Below are 21214 nucleotides of genomic sequence, written 5' to 3'. Positions count from 1 at the left end.
AAAACGATATTGTATTATGAAACAATTAGGAGAAAATTTAATAACAAGGGAAAATAGTTCATAATGATTGAACCAGGAACAGTGTATAATTTATTTATAATTTTCACAATATTAGATCCAAGGAAGAAGAGTAAGATGGTAAAGTAGATCTCTCCAGTAATCACACTCTTGCAGAAACTTAATTTGAACAACCATCCACCCAAGAAATTACTTCCACAGGAATTAGGAAACCTGAACACAAAAGCAAGCCTGTGAAGCCTTTTTGAACAAGTAAAACTTGGTTGAAAGATAAAGAGATTGGATTTCTATGACTGTTACACCTTTCCCTCAAAGCCATGATATTATCTCATGCAGAAAGTACCCTTGGACTCATGGTTTCTACTATGGAAAAAGTAAGCTGGAGGAAGACACTTAATTTTCCTACTATCCTGGGTCTTTCCTTCTGCAAGAGACTTGATTTGCACTAGCATACAGGGAGCACTGCAAGTGTAACAGGAGTGAACCACCTGAAGCTAGGGACAAAAAGAGGGGGACTATTTTTTTAAGTCTTTACAACGAATACAATAAAACAGATGAAAGAAAATAAAAAGGACAGTAATAGATGGAAAATTATCCCATGTTTATAAATTAAAGGAATTAATATTATTAAAATGTGCACATTACTCAAAGCTATATAGAGTCAAGGCAATCACTGTCAAAATTCCAATGACATTCTGCATAGAAATAGAAAGAACAATCCTAAAATTCATAGAGAACCACAAAATAGCCAAATAGCCAAAGCAATATTAAGCAAAAAGAAAATACTAGAGTCATCAGACTACTTCTTTCTTTTTTTTTTTCATAGTGTCATTATGTCGCCCTCAGTAGAGTGCCATGGCATCACAGCTCACAGCAAGATACACTAACTAGTAAGCCTATGATTATTGTTTTACTCCCCATTACCATTGGACTATTGGATCAACAGGTAATATAGGCTTGCATCTAATTGTTCTTACAAGACAGATTTTTACTTAAAATGTTCTAAACATCATTGTTATGGCTATGAATAAAATGAAAGAGAAAGCATCCATTGTATTTTGTCTAAATTTCAAAACCAACCCAGATGGCTTTTCATTTATGAATACACAAACAGGAAAAATCAAAATAAAACATAAGGACAAATTCAGCATCTGACAAGCAAATAAAGTACATAGCTTTGAAAAATGTATGTTCCCTAACAGATGTGCAACATTTAAAATATCTTGAGATTCTTCATAAATTTAAAACATGTATACATAGAAATTCAAGGAAAAATAATCAAAAAACATTTTTTAATACATAGCCAATATTAAAAGAAAAAAGAATTATCAGATGCTAGAAATGAAGCAAGCAATCAAGAAAACAAGAAAGGTAAAACAAAGTCTGAACTAGTGGCAAAATTGCTCTACATGTGGGATAGAAAATCCAGAGCTAGGAAGTATAGCTTCCAAAATCAGCAGAGCCGGAAGATATACTCACTGGCATTCTCATGCCAGGGAACCAGACAGAATCATGCTGATAAGTTAAAGCCATCAACTTTAGGTCCTGTCTGTGAAAAAGATGCTAAAACACATCCCAACCCCCACAAAAAAGCAGAAAAGAAGGTGAAGTCAGCTGCGGTATGTGTATGTCAGAAAAAGTTACTTGTGAGAACTTAAAGTCTGATGCCAGGTATATGTGTTAATTTGAAATCTACATTGTCCATGTGGTGAAGAGAGGAGAGGAGAGGAGAGGGGAGGAAGAAAACATAACCATAAACCTTCTCTGCAAACAAGAAAAGCCTCAAAGACCTTGAAAAAGAAGATGTAAATGGCCCCTGAGTTCACGAAAATAGGTGAACTTTTTTTCTATAATGTACTAGATAGTACTTTATGCTTTTCAAATCAAATAGTGTCTCTATCAACTACTCATCTCTGTCACTGCAGTGCAAAAGCAACCATACCCAATATAAACACAATTGAGTATATCTGTACCTTGAAAAAATTTTCTTAACAAAAATAGGCAGTAGATTATATTTGACTTACAAGAATTGGTCTGCAAACCCCTAACATGGAAAAAAATAAAATTACTAAATTAAATCTCACGATGAAAAATTATAGCACATAATAAAGAAAAATCAGGAGAAAAAGGAGAGATAATAAAAATAAGAATTGGTAAACCAAGTAACTGGAAAGAACATAGAAGATTAAAATATTAATATTCAAAAGTACAGAGAAAAGTAAGAATGAAGAAAAGACAATAGAACCTCAGAAAAATATGGGACACGATATCACACCAGGATATAAGTAATGGGAAGGTTAGAAAGAGGAAAGATGGGAGAAAAAAGGCTGAAAATTGAAAAAACAATTGCTGAAAATCTCCAATATGATACAAACACTTCCAAAAGGCTAATATAAAAGTTTGGTAGAATTAACAATCTTTACCTAACTTGTATGGGTAACAGTGACGAGTGACCATACTCCACAATAATTTAGGGTATATTTTAAAATAACTAAAAGGGAGGAATTAAAATGTTTCTAATAGAAAGAAATGATAAATGTTTTAGGTGATGGACACCCCAATAACCCAGATTTGATTAATTCATATTGTATGCCTCTATCAAAACATCACATATACCATATAAATATATAAAACAATTATGTACCCATAAAAATTTAAAAAGGAGAAAAACTCTAAATAGGACAAACATGAAGTGATCCATAAAGAGACATATTATAATAAAAAATGATGAAAGCAAAAACAAGGAGAAAATATTGAAAGTAGCTAAGAGATAAAATTATTTCTCACTTACATAAAAGCCCAAAAAGATTAACAACTGACTATTAATCAGGAATAGTGGAGGCCAGTAGGCAGTAAAATAATATATACCAACTTTATAACAAACTGTCAATAAAATAACAACTGTAAATCATGAATCCTCTATTCAGCAGTTATTTTTCGAAATTTAAGGTGAAATCAAAACATTCTCAAATATATAAAAACTGACAGAATTCATTGTTAGCAGGTCCACCTTATAAAAAATACTGAAGTTCTTCAGGGCAAAACAAGTGACCTCAGATGGTAACTCAGCTCCATATATATATATATATGTGTGTGTGTGTGTGTGTGTGTATACATATATATGTATGTACATGTGTTATACATATGTATATATACATATATAAAGAAAAAGAGGACTTGTAATGATAATTGTGTAATAATATGAGGATAATAAAAATGTATATGTCTTGGGCGGCGCCTGTGCGTCGGTGGGCAGGGTGCTGGCCCCATATACTGACGGTGATGGTTTCAAGCCAAATTGCAACAAAAAAATAGCCAGGCATTGTGGCAGGCACCGGTAGCCCCAGCTACTTGGGGAGGCTGAAGCAAGGAATTGCCCAAGCCCAGGAGTTGGAGGTTGCTGTGAGCTGTGATGCTACAGCACTCTATTGAGGGCAATAAAGTGAGACTCTGTCTCTACAAAAACAAAACAAAACAAAACAAAAATGTATATGTCTTCTCCTTCCTTGGTTTTCTGGTAACCAATTCTTAAATATTTAAATATGGGTATATAATAGTAATATTTATCCTATAACACAAAAAATGAAATATATTTGCCAATAACAGCACAAAGGAGGTGAATATACCAAGGCTGTGTTGAGCTAAAGATATGACACCACATAATAACTTGGATCAGAAGGAACAAATGAAGAAAACCAGAAATTTTAAATACAAAGATTACTATAACAAAAGTTATTTTAAGAACTTGCCCCGTTTCTTCTCTCAGATTCATTAACAGATAAAAATTATATAAAGTAATAACTTAAATAATGTATTTTCAAGTCTGCAACATACATGGATATGTACAACAGTATGATTTGAGAAAAAAGAAGAAAAAGAAAAGACCTCTAAATAACATTCTTATATCTCACTGGAATAGTTAGTATAAACCTGAAACATTCTAATAAGTTAAGGTGTATATGGTAAACCCTGGAGCAACTACTGAGGGAATAACCCCCCCCGCCCAAAAGTAGTAAAAAAAAAAAAAATCCTCATTAAACAAAAAAGTTACATTAGAAAATATTCACTTGCTTGTTAAAAAATTAAATTAATAAATGAGGAGCAAAAATATCATGAGACAGACATACAGGGGAAAAAAGTTAAACGACACACATAAATCCGATTGTACCAATAATAATATTAAATGGGAATGGATTAAACAATTCATTAGAAGACTATCAATCTGCATTAAAAAACAAAGATCCAACCATATCCTGTCTACAGGAGAGACATGGTAGGTCTAAAGATTGGAGTAGACTGAAAGCAAAAAGATAAAAAAATTTCATACACATACAATCACTAGAACGTTGGTGTGGCTATACAAACATCACATAAATAGACTTTTAAAAAATGTTACAAGAGTTAAGTAGGGACATTTAGTAATGGCAAAAAGGACAATTCATAAAGAAAATATTAAAAGTATAAACAACTGAGCCTCAAAATACATGAAGCAAACGCCGACAGAAATGATAGGAGAAGTACAATGGATTAAACAACCATACAGAAAATAACAAGGGAAAAGGAAGGCTTTAACACACAACACTATAAACCAACTGGACCAAAAAGACATATAGAAAAATCCATACAACAGCAATAGAATATATATAGTTCTTCTTAAATGCACATGAAACATTCTCCAGGATAGACCATATACCAAGCCATAAAGCAAACCTCAATAAATTTAGAAGGACTGAAGTATTACTAAGTATGTTCTGTGACTGCAATGGAATGAAACCAGAGATCAATAACAGATAAATTAAGAAAATGTGGAATCTATACACATTATTCACAATGAAATACTATTCAGCCATAAAGATGAAGGAGACCATGTCATTTGCAATAATGTGGATGGAATTGAAGGTCATTATGGTAAACAAAATAAGCCAGTCACACAAAAACAAATGTCACACGATCTCACTCGTATTTGTCGGCTAAAATATTGGTTTCATGGAGGTCAAGAATAGAAAGATAAATTCCAGAGGATAGGAAGGGTGCATGGGAGGGGAAGATGGAATGAGGTAGGTTAATTGGCATCAGTGAGTATAAACAAAGAGTTAGACAAAAGCATAAATTATAATGTCTCATAGCAGAGAAGGGCGAGTTTAGTTAACAACAATGTATTGTACATTTCAAAGTAGCTTGAAGAGAGAACTTGAAATGTTCCCAACACATAGAAATCATACTCAAGGTGATGGATACTCAAATACACTGCCTGTATCTACAAATTCTATTCATGTAATAAAATATCACCCACACCCCACAAATACATATAAATATTCTGTATCAACAAAAAAAGTGGTATATGTTCCTACCTTAGAAATTATACTTTCTCAGATCAAACAAGTATATAAGTTATGGCATAGAAATTCTAAGTCTAGGTCTTTCTCCTTCTTGGAATTCCATTCTAAAAATATCATGTATAGAAGCCCAGTACACTTCTGGAGGATAATAGGTCATACGTCTAGTATTGCACAGATGAGCCATTCCAACTGAGGACCTCCCATCCAGCGAATTCATCCACCAACCCTGTGAATTTAGCCTTCTAAGACCATGCAGAATCAGTCAAGTTGCTAAGTAACTGTAGCTACATAAGCAGAGAGAAGCTGCAGACAGAAATGTGCAGAGGGGTCCCTCTGAATCTTTGGCTAAATAATGAACTGAAAACACTGATGTGAAACACAATAAAGCTGGAGAAGAAACCACTAGAATCAAAGCAAGAGAGACTGGCAAAAGAATTGCCTCCCTAAATCCAACATAAATTTATGACACAGAGAATCATGAATTAAACTGCTTTAACACAGTGAATGCAGGTCACTAGATTAAAAAAATAACAAATAATTAAAATATAAGTTCAAGAGTAAATTGTTAAAATCTAAAGAAATTATTAGTAATTAAAATATAGATCTTGGCTCAGTGCCTGTAGCTCATTGGCTAGGGTGTCAGCCACATACACCGGAGCTGGCAGTTGAACCCAGGCCTGCCAAACAACAATGACAAGTACAAACAAAAAATAGCTGTGTATTGTGACGGGCACCTGTAGTCCCAGCTAGTTGGAAGGCTGAGGCAAGAGAATTGCTTAAGCCCAAGAGTTTGAGGTTGCTGTGAGCTGTGATACCCTAGCACTCTACCAAGGGTGACAAAGTGAGACTCCGTCTCAAAAAGTAAAATAAAATAAAATATAGATATAAGGGCCGGGTGTGGTGGCTCACGCCTATAATCCCAGCACTTGGGAGGCCAAAGTGGGTAGACTGCGTGAGCTCACATGTTCTAGACCAGCCTCAGCCACAGCGAGACTCTGTCTCTAAAAAATAGCCGGGCGTTGTGGCAGGCACCTGTAGTCCCAGCTACCTGGGAGGCTGAGGCAGGAGAATCTCTTAAGACCAAGAGTTTGAGATTGCTGTGAGCTATGATGCCACAATACTCTACAGAGGGCAGCAAAGTGATACTCTGTCTCAAAAATAATAATTATATAGATATATAAATCTCTAAGGAGATGTAAGGATATTAAATGAAGAGCTGACAGTTCAAAAATTAGAAACAGACTAACACCAGTGAAATAAACTCCTAGAAATACAGTACAGAGTAATATGATGGGATAGATGCAAAACCTGAAGAGATAATGGTAGATGTTATGAATCTGTTATGAATCTGACAAAGACTTGATAACTAGAATCTATAGAGAAATTAATAAACAAAAAGAGAGTAAACAATCCCATATACCACTGGGCAAGAGATATGAACAGAATCTCCTCTGATGAATACAGATAAATGGCTAACAAACATTTGGAAAATGCTTATCATCCCTAATCATAAAAGAAATGAAAATCAAAAACACCCTGAGATATCACGTATCCCAAGTGAGAATAGCCCACATCACAAAGTCTCAAAGCTGAAGATGCCGGTGTGGATGTGGAGAGAAATGAACACTTTTACACTGATGGTTGGACTGCAAACTAATACAATCTTTTTGGAAGGAAGTATGGAGAATCCTCAAAGAACTCAAATTATACCTCCCATTTGATCTTGCAATCCCATTACTAGGCATCTATCCAGAAGAAAAAAAAAATTCCTTTTATCATAAGGACATTTGCACTAGACTATTTATCTCAGCTCAATTTACAATCACCAACATGTAGAAACAACCTAAATGCCCACCAGGAATGGATTAACAAGCTGTGGTATATGTATACCATGGAATATTATTTAGCCATTAAAAAAGATGGAGATTTTACATCTCTTGTATTAACCTGGATAGAGTTGGAACACATTCTTCTTAGTAAAGTATCTTAAGAATGGAGAAGCAAGAATCCAATGTACTCAATTCTGATATGAAGCCAATAGATGATCTAATACATACCCTCATAAGAGAAAAGCTCTAATCAATTCAAGGTAGTGGGCAGGGGAATGAGGGAGCAGGGAGAGGGGAGGTGGGTGGGGAATGGAAAGTTAGGGTATAAGGCACGCCTCTTGGGGGATGGGACACAGTTTTAAGATGCCTAACAAATGCAATCAATGTAAACTAGTTCTTTGCACCTCCAATGAACCTGAAACAATAAAAAAAAAAAGTTAGGTGAAGCTCATCAGGCTAAATAAAAATCACTGTGGGAGGGAATTCATATGCATAAGAAAAATGAAGACCAAGGAAATAGCCAATAATTTTTTTTCTTTTTTATTAAATCATTACTGTGTACAATAATGAGGTACAATGTGCTAATTTGATATACAATGTGGAATGCTTATATCAGACTGATTAACATAACCATCATCATCTCAACCATACTTACTTGTTATAGTAAGACATTTATACTCTACTCTTAATAGTTTTGAAATGTACCATTGCATTATACACAACAGGTGAGGTCCCACCAAATACCTTCCCTCCTCTCGCCCTCAAAAATGTTTTCTTATCATGACTTCTTTATAAGAAAATTGTCTATTTAAAGCAAAATTAATAATGTATTTTGGAGGTTATAAAATATATCCCAATAACTGCAGAAAGGACAGGAAATGAACGAATGGAATTACACTATTATAAAAGTCTTACCTTACACGTGAAGTAGGATGATACTGATTCAAGGTAGATGGCGAAAAGGTAAATATAACTATTACTATCACTATAGTAGTCACTAAAAAACATAAGAGAGGCCAAGCATGGTAGCTTCATGCCTGAAATTCTGACACTCTGGGAGGCCAAGGATCACTTGAATGCAGGAATTCCAGAGTAGCCTGAGAAAAAGCAAGACCTTGCCAGCTCTGTTAAAAAAAGAAAAATTAGGGACAGCGCCAGTGGCTCAGTGGGTAGAGCACCGGCCCCATATACTGAGGGTGGCGGGTTCAAACCTGGCCCAGGCCAAACTGCAACAACAAAAATAGCTGGGCATTGTGGCAGGCACCTGTAGTCCCAGCTACTCAGGAGGCTGAGGCAAGAGAATCACCTAAGCCCAGGAGTTTGGAGGTTGCTGTGAGCTGTGTGATGCCACAGCACTCTACTGAGGGCGACAAAGTGAATCTCTGTCTCTACAAAAAAGAAAAAAGAAAAATCAGCCAGGCATTGTGGTAGGGCTCTGTAGTCCCAGTTACTTGGGACACTGAGGCAGGAGGATCACTTAAACCCAGGATTTTGATATTGCTGTGACCTAGGCTGACACCAGGATACTCTAGTCTGAGGCAACAGAGTGAAACTCTATCTCAAATACACACACACGTACACACATCTAAAAGAAATGATAAATATTCAATAAAAGTGACACAAAGGTGGACTTAAAAATATTCAATTAACCCAGAAAAGGTAAAAGGCAGAAACAACAGAAATAAGAAAATTTTTAAAACTAATAACCATGATGATAGCTTAATCTCAATAATATTTGAGATTTCATTCAAATTCAATTTGACTAAATACTGATAAAAAATAAAGATTCTCGAGAAGATTTAAAAAATAAAAAATGCAACACATATATGCCATTTGCAAGAGATTCATTGTAAAGAAAAGCACACCAATAAAAGACTTCCACTTCCGCCCACGAAGGAGTAGACACTCTAAAAATTAAGGAAAAAAAAAAAAACTAAATAAAGTATATGAAGCAACTTTCAAATATAACAGACATCTCAGGAATAAAATCCCTAAGAAGGGAAATGGGCTGTCCTCTGTGTCAGTCCAGGCTTGCTGCATGGAGGTAGATTTGAGGATGCAGCCAGGAGACGGAAATCTAGACAATAGGCCAGATATCTCATTTAGTTGAAGAAACAAAGGAGACTGTAGTGGCTAGAATTTGTGGGGCAAAAATACAAGGGAAGTGAGAGGTACCCACAGCAATCTACTGAGGGATCCCCAAATTTTGGGCTAACTAAATTGAAAACACTGGTATGACATGCCGTAAAAATGGTAATTCAAACAATGTCAGGAGCTCATAATAGTTTATATTCCCACTCACCAGAGTGCAGAGAGATTATAATACAATGGGCAGAGTATAGAGACTAGAAATAAAATTGCATCAAAATTATGGCTGCTATGTACACACCCTAACACATCTTAAAAACATCATATAGATACCAAGTAACCTAACTGCATGCCAGAAAAAAAACCCTGATGCTTAAAAACAAACAGTGCAAGGTATAGAACACCATCAAAAATAATAAGGCTGGAAAATCTGACCACTAATTAGTTTTTAAATAGATCACAGAAACAGACAAAGAAATGGCACACACATAGAATTAGCAGGGGAAAAAGTTTAAAGCAGCTATTACTAGTATGTGACATATGCTCAGTATACAATAAAAACATAAGAAAGAGAAAAAAGTAAAGTATGAAAATATCCAACATAATTCCTAAACATGAAAAACAAAGTATGCAGAATAAAGAATAAATTCAATAAGAAGAGATAAGTCTCTTCAACAAATGGTGTGGAGTCGGGCAGCGCCTGTGGCTCAGTGAGTAGGGCGCCAGCCCCATATGCCGAGGGTGGCGGGTTCAAACCCAGCCCCGGCCAAACTGCAACAGAAAAATAGCCGAGCATTGTGGCGGGCGCCTGTAGTCCCAGCTGCTCGGGAGGCTGAGGCAAGAGAATCGCGGAAACCCAAGAGTTAGAGGTTGCTGTGAGCCGTGTGACGCCACGGCACCCTACCCGAGGGCGGTACAGTGAGACTCTGTCTCCACAAAAAAAAAAAAAAAAGAGAGAAAGAAATGGTGTGGAGTCAACTAGCCAACTAAATATCCACACACTAAAGAATTAAGCTTGATTCCTACCTCATACCACACACAAAAATTAACTCAAAATGAACAAAGACCCAAATATAAGAGCTAAAACTTAAATTCCCAGAGGAAACTACAGGCATGAATATTTGGGATTTTAGATGAGACAATGGTTTCTCAGGTAACACCAAAACATCAGAAAACAACAGAAAAAAAAAAAAAAAAGACTACCAAAATCCAAATATTTCATATTAGGAAAAAAATACTATGGATTAAGTGAAAAGACAGCCCTTAGAACAGGAGAAAATATTTGCAAATCTGATATTTAATACATTAATATCATACAAATACATTTTAGAGCAAAGCTATCACATGGAACAAAAATGGTTATATCATAAAGATAAATGGGTCAATTCATCAGGGTCAATTCATTCTATTTCCTTTCTTGGCTTATCAGCTATGACTTTGTAATATTCATCGTTATTTCAGGGTATAAAATATACCTCTACAAATTGTCACAGTCTACCTCCAAGTTATATTATACTACTTCATATATTGTGTAAGAATCTTACAACAGTACACTTTGACTTTTCTTGCCTTGGCCTCTGAGTCACTCTGATTATACAGTTTACTTCTACATATGACTTAAACCCTACAATATACTATTGTTATTTTTGTTTTAAACAGATGATTGCCCTTTTAGACATGTATATATTAAGGTAAAGAAATCTTTTCCCACATTGCTCTTTGTTTGTTACCACATTTCCCTTCCTTCTCTGGTCCTTTGTGTATAAATCAGACTTCTCTCTGTTTCATCTGTCCTTCTGCTTAAAGGACTTTGGTGAACATCCCTTATCCTAGTGATAAATTCTTACAGTTTTTGTAAGTCTGAAAGAATCTTTCCTTCACCTTCACTTTTTAAATATATTATCATTAAGTAAAAATTCTAAATGAATCTATTTTTTTCTTTTGTTATTTTAAAGACTGTTCTCTGTTTTTGAAATTTCCTTTTTTTCTGATGAAAAAATGTACTACCAGATTTGTCTTTGTTCCTCTAAACATGCATGTCTTTTTTTCTCTGGCTACTTTTATCTTTTTATTCCGGTTTTAAGCAATGTGATTATTATTTGTGTTGATGTAGATTTCTTCATGTTTCTTGTGCTTGAGGTCCATTACCTTCTTAACATCTGAGGATTTATAGTTTTCATCAAACTTAGAAAAATTTTAGCCCCTATTTTAACTCTGATTTTTCTAATCCCATAGTCTCATTCATCCTTCAGAGTATCCAACTATAAAAGAAATTCATACACATGAACTTCACCCACAGCTCATCAATACTTTGTTCGTTTTGTTCCATTTATTCTCACTGTGATTCACACGGGTATTTCCTATTGCTTATCTTTCAATATACCAATTTTACTTTCATAATATCTAATCTAATATTAATCCCATTCATTTTTATCTCAGATATGTTTTGTATCTCTAAATTTTACTTCAGTTTTTGTAATATTTTCTATGATGGATTTTAAACATATGGAATTCAATTTTAATAACTATTTCAATTTCTTTGTCTATTTCTAACATCTATTTTTTTTTAGATTCATTTCCATTGATTGATATTTCTTTCTCAAAATGGGTTATATTTTCCTACTTGTTTGAATACATGGTAATTTGTTATTGGATTCCAGACATTATAAATCTTAAATGCATACTTTTTGTGCACTGGATATTTTTTGTACTCATATAGATAGTCTTTAGCTTTGTTCTGGAATTTAGTTAATCGAAAATACAGTCAACCCTCAAAATTCACAGGAGATTAGTTTCAGGAAATACCCAAACTTCAAAGCAATCATAGGTTAAAAAAGAGCACAAAAAACAAATCCAAGCAAGTAATCCCTTAGGCTCTCAACCCACAGGAGCTTCACCAATATAATCCACGAAGCAGACAGAAAAGGAGCATTAACTTCAAGTTGAAAGTTGACATAAAACCTCTACCTCTGGAGAGAGTAAGTTATCCTGAGAATGAAAATACTAACACAGTGTCCTTGTAGATCAGAGCACAGTCTATAAGACAAATACTTAAAAGTCGGCACAATATGAAGTAGTAGTCTTGGGTATGGTTTCAGGGAAGAAAAAAGGGACAAAGTAAATGAGAAAGCTGCCTTTTGGCAACTGTATGGTTAAGGAATAAAAAAATGAGGTTGAAAAATTGAATTCCCATAACATAGCCACAATAAAGAAAACCTCAAATTTCAGAGGACACGTGAATTACCAGAATTTCACCACTCTGACAGAAGGGAATATAATAAAACTTAGAAAGCTTATAAACTACACCACAGAAATGAAAAAAATTATGAATCATACATAACCTCTCCCCAACCCCCCCCCCACACACACACACAAAGATTCAACACACCTCAATTAACAAAAATTCCTCTGGAAAATACAACTATGAAACAGAAGACTGCAATAGCTTTCCAAACAAATTAAATATAGTGAAACCAGCATTTGGATGCTTTAGAAACCACCATAAAGCAGAAATTTAAATAAGGATAAAAATGGACATAAAAAAGGAAGAAATGAAAAGAGAATTGACTAAACTCAGGAAAGAAATGAATTTAAAAAGAAGTTTGTGGACATATGTCAAAACCACCGCAGTAACAAATATTTTTTCAAGAAGATACTTTGAAGCTATACAAATGTCCTGTTTCTCCTTAGAAATCTGCCCACTAATTATACCATTCTTGAAAGAATTATTACTACAGCAATTATTGTAGTTTTCTTAATGATGATTTTTATCTTTCTTCTTTGGAATTCTCTGGATTCCCTTACTTATGCCTCTAGTATCACCTCCCAAATAAAGTATCCTACCTGAATCCTGTGTCAGGCTGTTACCTCTTCTCAACATTCTTTTTTTTTTTTTAACATTCTTTACCAGACATCTCCGTGATTGATTTCCTCATCTATGTCAGGTGTTTATTATTGTTATTTATTTTAAAAAGCCATAACCACCTTCCTTCCTTTATTTATTTAATAGAACTTGTCACCATGTAACTTCACATATGTGTATAACTAATTTTATTAATTTCATTTAGAATATAAGCTCCACAAATGCAGTGATTTTAGCCCAGTTAAGTTAATAATCATGTCTTGGGACACACTAGGCCCTAAATAATAACATATTAAATAAATTAATTTTTTAAGGAGGTTGATTCTATTCAGCAGAAGTATAGACTTCCTATGAAGATAATCCTCAAAAAATTGAATGATCTTCAAAATTGAATGGTAGTAAATTCCAATGGCAGCCAGATGACTTCATCATAGGTATTATATAGAACATTCCCATACTTAGTGTGAAGTTTGACTGGATACTATGAATTATATCAGAATTCTAAGATATTATAATTTTATGAACAATAAAAAATTGTGGTCTTCCCTACAGGGTAGAAAATTGGCATGAAGCCTAATTTTTTTCCTCTTCACTCTTCACATGAAACCAAACTAATCTTTATATTCCATTAAAGTGCTTACCCTACTGAATTAATTCTAAACACAATATCACATGTACAACAAAGATGGCTATAGTCTACAGAAGAAAAACTTTTATCATGGAAATTTGAGTCTCATTTTAATTGTTTCTCTTTTTAAATCTTTATTGGAAAAAATAAGGAAAAAAATTTTCCTTAAAAGGAAAATCATTCTTGGCTCATTCAAACAGAAACTGAAATTGTGTTCATCACATTTTTATTACCTGGACATTGGATAAAGGACCACTCATAGTTCTTTTCTTTGGGGCAAAGACTGGTATCAAGAACCATTTCATTGTTGTGCATTCCAATAAGCTTCATTGGTCCTCGGGAAGATCCTTCAATGCAGTGTCCTCTTCCTGTATTACTAGGATCATTGCACCAGCCACATCCAGGCTGTTCCAAACACTGTCCACAGGTTCTTAATCCAGAACAATTTTGAGCTGCATAACAGAAACATTATGTTACATACCTGATATTCAAACATAATTATAGGCTAACAGAAAAAATATATGATGATGAAAAAAGACAGGAAAACATCATCTGTCACTAATATAAACATTTTTGCAATTAATACCTAAGAGATAACAATTACTTAAAGCAAATCAAACATACATCATGAACAAAGAGGAGATAAAAACACTGACTTAGTAGTGAAAAAAAGCTGTGGTAACCATGACATGGAGAGAAATGAAATTAGTACTTAAAGACTTCTGTGAATTTTGCCAGTACTTTTGGGTAGCTTATCCAAGGCCCTATGGACCACCTTTACTATAGCCTATGACGTAGCGCTATGTTAGCCTTTACTTTGTGCCTAGTGAAGGCCATCAATGAACAATTCTACACTCTGTCCATGGACATCCAGTGTAAGCGATGCCTAACTATTACCTAAGATTGCTGGGCCCCATTTGGACTGCTTGTCATGGAGAATTCTCTTCCCAAGGGTCCATGACGACATTTGGCTATTATGTGAAGAGTAAACTCAGTCTCATCCACAGAGCCAACCTGAGTGGAAGCATGAAAATCAGCTGCACATTTTCAGGACCCACTTTCCTTTCTTGATTGAGCTATAACGTATGAGACTCTAAAGCCTTAGAATACTGCAATGTCAGCCAAGAATGAACAGAAATTATAGTATTATCCACAACCATTGCTACGTGATGTTTTAAAGTTTTAATTCATAATCAGATCATCCTACATTGGGCTCAGACTTTCCATAATTACTTTTACTGATGTTTTGCTAAGAATGGCTTGCTTTGTCTTCAGAATTGCTTATTCATAGATGATAATGAGAGATATACAAGGCACCATGAATAATGTCTTCTAATCACATGATAAAAAAAAGCAAAGGTAAAATTGGTACATTTATGGCAGGCTCGAATGCATTGTGTGGTGTTAATAATATGGCTGCCGCTTAGTGTTTTAATAATACTGGAAACAAAAATGTTTCTCAGTATACTGCAAACAATAATGGCATGCGTCTGTCAGTGACCATAAGGAACTCAATACAGTGTGCTACGCAAAGATAACAGAATTTTGGATTAAAAAAAATCATTAATTATAATATTGTTTGTAGTTGTGAATTCCCTGAGTGCTAAGCACTTGAGAGATTGGATAAAAGAAAGTAGAAAATGAGTACAATCTCTTCTATTTCCCTTACAAAGAAAGAAGGGAGGATATTCTTTGAGTCATTAAACACAAGTGGCTAATGTTAAGCTTATACATAAATAATTCATTGACATGAATAGTTGTCCTTTGGAAATTTACATTTTTTAACAGTACACAGTGGTAAATGACAAAGATCCTTAGATAATTGAATATGTCCTACATTACCATATACCTCCTTGGTTTTCTTGGTTTGGAATATTTCTCGTCTATCTATGATTGTAGTTTACACACAGTATTTTTGACTGGATTATTATAATTATCTTCAAAACTATATGGGCTGCTATTGAATAAAACAATAAGCTAAAAGTGCTTTTGTTTTTACTTAAGAATAGAAAGCAACATGAATTGCTGAAGTATTAGCAGAAAATTCATTTTTTAGCATTTAATAGTGACTAAAAAACTGACAGATTCTAATTTTTCTTCTTTTTCTTACAGAAAACAATATTACAGGAAAGATTATATAAGCTGTGCTATTGCTCCCAAAGTTACAAACAGTATAAAAACTATGAACTACAGATAATTACTTCTTTTTTTTAATTTACATATTTTTGGCTTTTTATAAAATCAGGTTGGAAAATAGTTAATACAGATTTTGAAGTGTGAAAGAATTTAAAAATTGACCTGTTAAGAAAGCATCATCAAGTTTTTTAAATGATTACCTTCTTTAATTGCAAAGAAAAGAATAGTGTTTAAATTGGGCATATGCAAAGTTATAAAATAATTAAAGAAATAATAAGATTTGTGAGATATACACCATATCCTTGGTTTGTTATTATTCCATTTTTACTCTATCAGTTTAATTGTATTTTTGTTTGGACTTTTATATATTTAGAACTAAATCTTCTATTATTACTTTAAATAATACCCTTGGAATTCATTTTCACAAATAGAATATCTAGCTACTTAAAATACATCAATTTTTAATAATTCCAGTTATTAAAAAAGGCTTCTCAGAAACCATTATGCAAAATTTATTTTAAAATATATTTCTTCTCTTCAATTTATGAATTTTAAACATTGATATCATAAGAACTGGAAAATACTGAAGAATATTACAAAACCTATATTTGTTTCCATTTCCAAGGAAGTTTCCCTTAATTTCCATTTACCAGTAAATCTCAAATGATTATTAAGACAACTTTCTGAAAACAATATAAAACTTAGGCCTTTTCTATATAGTGTTATTAATAACTATAAAATGTCTTTTAGTTATCAATAAAATACAAAATGCTTTTAAAGAGTTACTACTATCAATTTTTTGAGTAATAATTTTACAAGTAACTAGACACACGAAGTAGAAAATGATGATATAAATTAATCCTTAAAAGATACTTAATCAAAGGCGAAAGCATGGCAAAACCTCTCCAGGATGCTGACACATTTGAAAAAGCCACACTCAGTTACTTTTAACACTTAAGATTGGAGCAAGCATGTCATCCTCACCCCGAGTCCCTATTTTATTTCCTGGCATTTCTTCACTACTCAATAATTGTTTGTTGGTTAAAACATGGAAAAAATTAGAGAAGGAGTTTGTTTTTCACAATTGTGGAAACTACTACTTTCAGAAAAACTAAATAGAACTAAATCTTCTATTATTGCTTTAAATAATACCCTTGGAATTCATTTTCACAAATAGAATATCTAACTACTTCCAGAAAAGTAACTACTACTTCCAGAAAAACAAGGTCTTCTCAAGGCAATGTGTACACTGAATGTTCCTCATCCCCACAATGACGTACAGGGCATATAATTAAAAAGCTGTGAAACAAAAATAACTGTTATACTAGTGCTGGACATCATCAGCTCAATGATCTACACAGCCATACGAAAGGTAATATGACAACGGAAAGAATAGAAAAGGAAAAGACTTATGGAGAAGAAAAATAGCAAATTAGACTATCTGCCCAAGGAAAAATTATGGAAGTAAAAGTAAAGACTCTACAATACTCAAAAAAAAAAAAATATATATCAAAATATCAAAAACAAGAAACACAAAAGCAGAAATAAAGAACTACCTATCCATGCCTCACTGATAACCCCACCATGGCATTTAAGTTATCATTATTTGATTTGTCAGTGGTAAAAATGCAATTCATATTTGTGTTTAAGTAGCTACTTAATTTTCACTTACCTCCTCAAAAAACTCAATTCAAATAAATAAAAGGATCATAGGAGGAAAAAAATACTTGAGTATTAGCAAACAATGATATGAAAAGTACAGGAGAAGCTAAGAGATACTGAGCTATATCTAAAGGTTCCAACAATAATTTTAAGATTAAAAAATAAATTAATAGAAGAAAACATTTTAAAAAAGAATAAATGAAGAAAAGAATAAATAGAAGAAGAATAAATAGAAGAAAATCTTCTACATTAAAGAAGATTTTCAGCAGGTGCAGAAACAAACTACTCTTCAGACTTAAAGAGCCAATGAGAATCTTTTTCTGTAATGAAAACATCTGAAACATTTTTCATTTTAAAAATCCATATCAGTAACTGAGAAAATGAATTAAAAACAAGTTGTAAAATTTTAGAATGTCAACAATAAAGAGAAAAATCTAGAAAGCTACAAAAGTAGGGTAAACAAAAAAGTCCCACAAAGTCCCTTGATTGTAATGCTAATCAAGCCTAGATTGGCATTACAATTCTTATCCACAACAATGAAGGCTAATGAAGCTCCAAGGAAAAAATTATTTAGAAATCCACAATAGACCATTTTATCATTCAAGTGAAAATGAAACTTTTAGACATGAAAAAATTCAAAAGTTTATGAGCCCCAAACTTAATTGGAAAGAATTAGTAAAGATTATTCTCCAATGATTAAGATGGTGAATTTTCTGTTTTATGTATTTTTCACCACAATAAAAAAATAGAAAAAAAAACAAACAAGAAGGAAGAAGTGAGATATAAGAACGATTTATGAGCAGAGCAGATAATTTAGGTTTAATTCTAAATACATTCTAGAAAATGCTTAAGACTATAAGGGTTGTTCTTTCCTCATCCAATTGAATATTTTTCTACCACAATACATGCATGAATTTAATAGATACTGGATGCCAAGTGACTGTTATTTTGTCTCATTTGACTTAATTGTAACTGCAGTTCCTTGGGGACCTGGCACAAACACACCAACATATTAATTAGATTCACTCATTTCAAAATCTGCTTAGTACAGGTTAAAGTGTTAGGAGAAAAACATAAAAATAAAGAAATCTAAGGACTTCTGGTTGCTTTCTGCTGGTGAACTTCCTACATGCTCAGGTGTTAAGAAGCAAGGAATTGAAGGAGGACAAAACATTCTTCTCATTTTACCTGTTTCTGTCTGGGCCTAAATGAATGAATATTTCACTTCGTTCAAATCAAGGAGTCCTTGGTAGACATAAACATGGACACCAACTCCATCCTAAAGATTCTGCAGCTAACTCTGACAGTGGAATAGTAATTTTGAGGTCCTTGAAAAGCATATTATTCCCCCCCAAATGACAAATTTTAGATCCATCCCAAGACAGAGAGCTTCCAATGAGTGAGACATGCACCCAACATTTAGATGCAGGTGGTGGAAGTAGCAGCAGTAAATAACATTCTCCTTTCTTCTTCCAAATCTGAAAAACCAATTATTTCAGGTCATTACTGAAAAGGCATATTTTTGACAAGCCTCAGTGTCAGAGAATGGAATGTGGAAAGATAAGCCACATTCTCCACTGGCGAGAAGCTAGCTGAGACCAATACCTTTTCCTTCTCCCAAGCACAAAGAACTTCACATGGTATCAGCTTCCTACACAGGCACCAAAAGATATCCGTAGCATTATGCAATTCCCTTTGCAGGTACATTCTGAAACAAGTTGTCTTTATAAGCAAAGCCAGTCTCTGAACCACATAGTACACAATATCAAAGAATTAGATGTATCCTCATCTTACAGTCTTTATGAAACATAAGACCAGCAAGGGGCAAGACCTTTATTCTGAAGCACAACCCATAGCAAGTTCAGTACTCCCCTGAGACACTACTCTCCAGGTGATGCCAAGATTGTGCATCCTACACTTGTAACAGACATATCAACAATGTTAAGATATTCTTGCCAAAAAAAAAAAATGATCCCTTAAATCTAATCATGAGGTAACAGATGAATTCAAACTGAAAGACCTGTGAAACAACTGGTATAAATTCCTTAAAGATATCAAAGTCATATAAGAAAAAGACATGGGAACTGGACTAGATTAAAAGACACTAACGAGACCCCAGTAAAACCATATGTGACCCTTGAGGTGAACACTATCAGGCAGTGTTCTGCTGTCCGTACATACACTCAGAGTTCAGGGAGAAGACAGAGCACACACTTGGCAATATGCTAATATTTAGGACAAAATGCTTAGTGAAATTCAGAATGATGACATAATACAAATCAGAGTCTAATGGTACTTAGGGGTTTTAAAACTAGCTATAGCAATATTATTTTCTTCACTTTTAGACATTTCCTCAAATGTTTAATTTCTTTTTCCATTATAGAAAAGTATTTTTTGTCGCCATTAAATGACAAGTCATTCTAGATAAATACTTACGAGAGCAGGTGGCAGTTTGCCACTCTAGACACTGTCCATATGGAAAAGAGATTATGTAAGCATTGGAGTCAACACACCGTCTGGTACTGCTGCACCACATACACTCCATGCCGTTGCTTGTACAGTTGGAACACGATGTCCTTAGAGAGCATGGCTTTTTACAAGGCCTTGCATTTTGATTTGGACTAACTGGAATAAATCAACAAACACAATTATTTCATTTGTTAAATTCATTTTAACACAAATGTATGGGTTTGTTTTGCTGCTTAGGGAATGTTTCAGGTAGGCCAAGTGTGCTATTGTAACATGATAAGGTAAATCAAAATAAAGACGACATGTCATACTTTTAAAATGTATTAAATGCCTCTGAAATGTTTAATTCCTTATAAACTACTTAAAGTTATATAATTTTAAAATGATAAATAATAACATAATCTGTGACCTGTTTTTTTATCCATCAGCTGAATACTATATACGCTCATATTGTTAACATTCCTAGCCACAATTTTTCCATAAATCTTCCACATTTTATCAGAGTAAAAGTCCTATGATGAACATAATATAAACAAATAATACAAATATGACTTACCATAAAACATTTATATAAAATACAATATCTACAACACCCAGTAGGATGGCTAGTATTAAAAATAAAAAGGCAGTCAATGTTGAAAAGGATGTGGAGAGATTGGAACCTTTATGTATTGCTAGTAGAAATGCATAATGGTATAGCCTCTGAGGAAATTGTATGGTGATTTCTCAAAAAATTAAACATAGAATTACCATATGACTTAGCAATTCCACTTCTGGCTATGTACCCCAAATAAGTGAAAGCATGAATTTTAATAGATATTTGCATACCCACATTCAGAGCAGCCAAAAGAAAAAAGCCAACCAAGTGTCCACTGATGGATACATAGATAAAACATGTCATAAACATAATAGAATATTAGTCAGCTTTAAAGAGGAAGGAAATTTTAATATATACTACAACATGAATAAATCTTGCATTAAACTAAGGGAATAAGCCAGACACAAAAGGACATATACTACATTATTCTACTACGTGAGGTATGTAGAGCAGTCAAATTCATAAAGACAGAAAGCAGAAAGATAATTGCCAGGAGCTGGGGGAAACAAAATGGGGTGCTACTGTTTAATATGTACAGTTTTAATTTTGCAAAATGAAGGAAGTTCTGGAGATGGATGGTAGTGA

The 21214-nt window shown here is 33.7% G+C and overlaps 1 protein-coding gene across 1 annotated transcript in view; it reads right to left on the bottom strand.

Moving 5' to 3' along the window:
* Positions 1-21214, bottom strand: part of ATRNL1 (attractin like 1) — a 723386-nt gene that overhangs the window by 495314 nt on the left and 206858 nt on the right. Inside the window, exons 17-18 of the mRNA XM_053583937.1 lie at positions 19999-20187; positions 13998-14216 (exon numbers count right to left, since the gene is read on the bottom strand). Coding sequence (XP_053439912.1) covers positions 13998-14216; positions 19999-20187 — 408 coding nt within the window. The remainder of the gene's footprint in view (positions 1-13997; positions 14217-19998; positions 20188-21214) is intronic.

Source organism: Nycticebus coucang, chromosome 3 (assembly GCF_027406575.1).
Source record: "Nycticebus coucang isolate mNycCou1 chromosome 3, mNycCou1.pri, whole genome shotgun sequence".
Taxonomy (NCBI): Eukaryota; Metazoa; Chordata; class Mammalia; order Primates; family Lorisidae; genus Nycticebus; species Nycticebus coucang.
The sequence above is the reverse complement of the archived record's forward strand: the minus strand, read 5'-3'. Positions and strand labels throughout refer to the sequence as shown.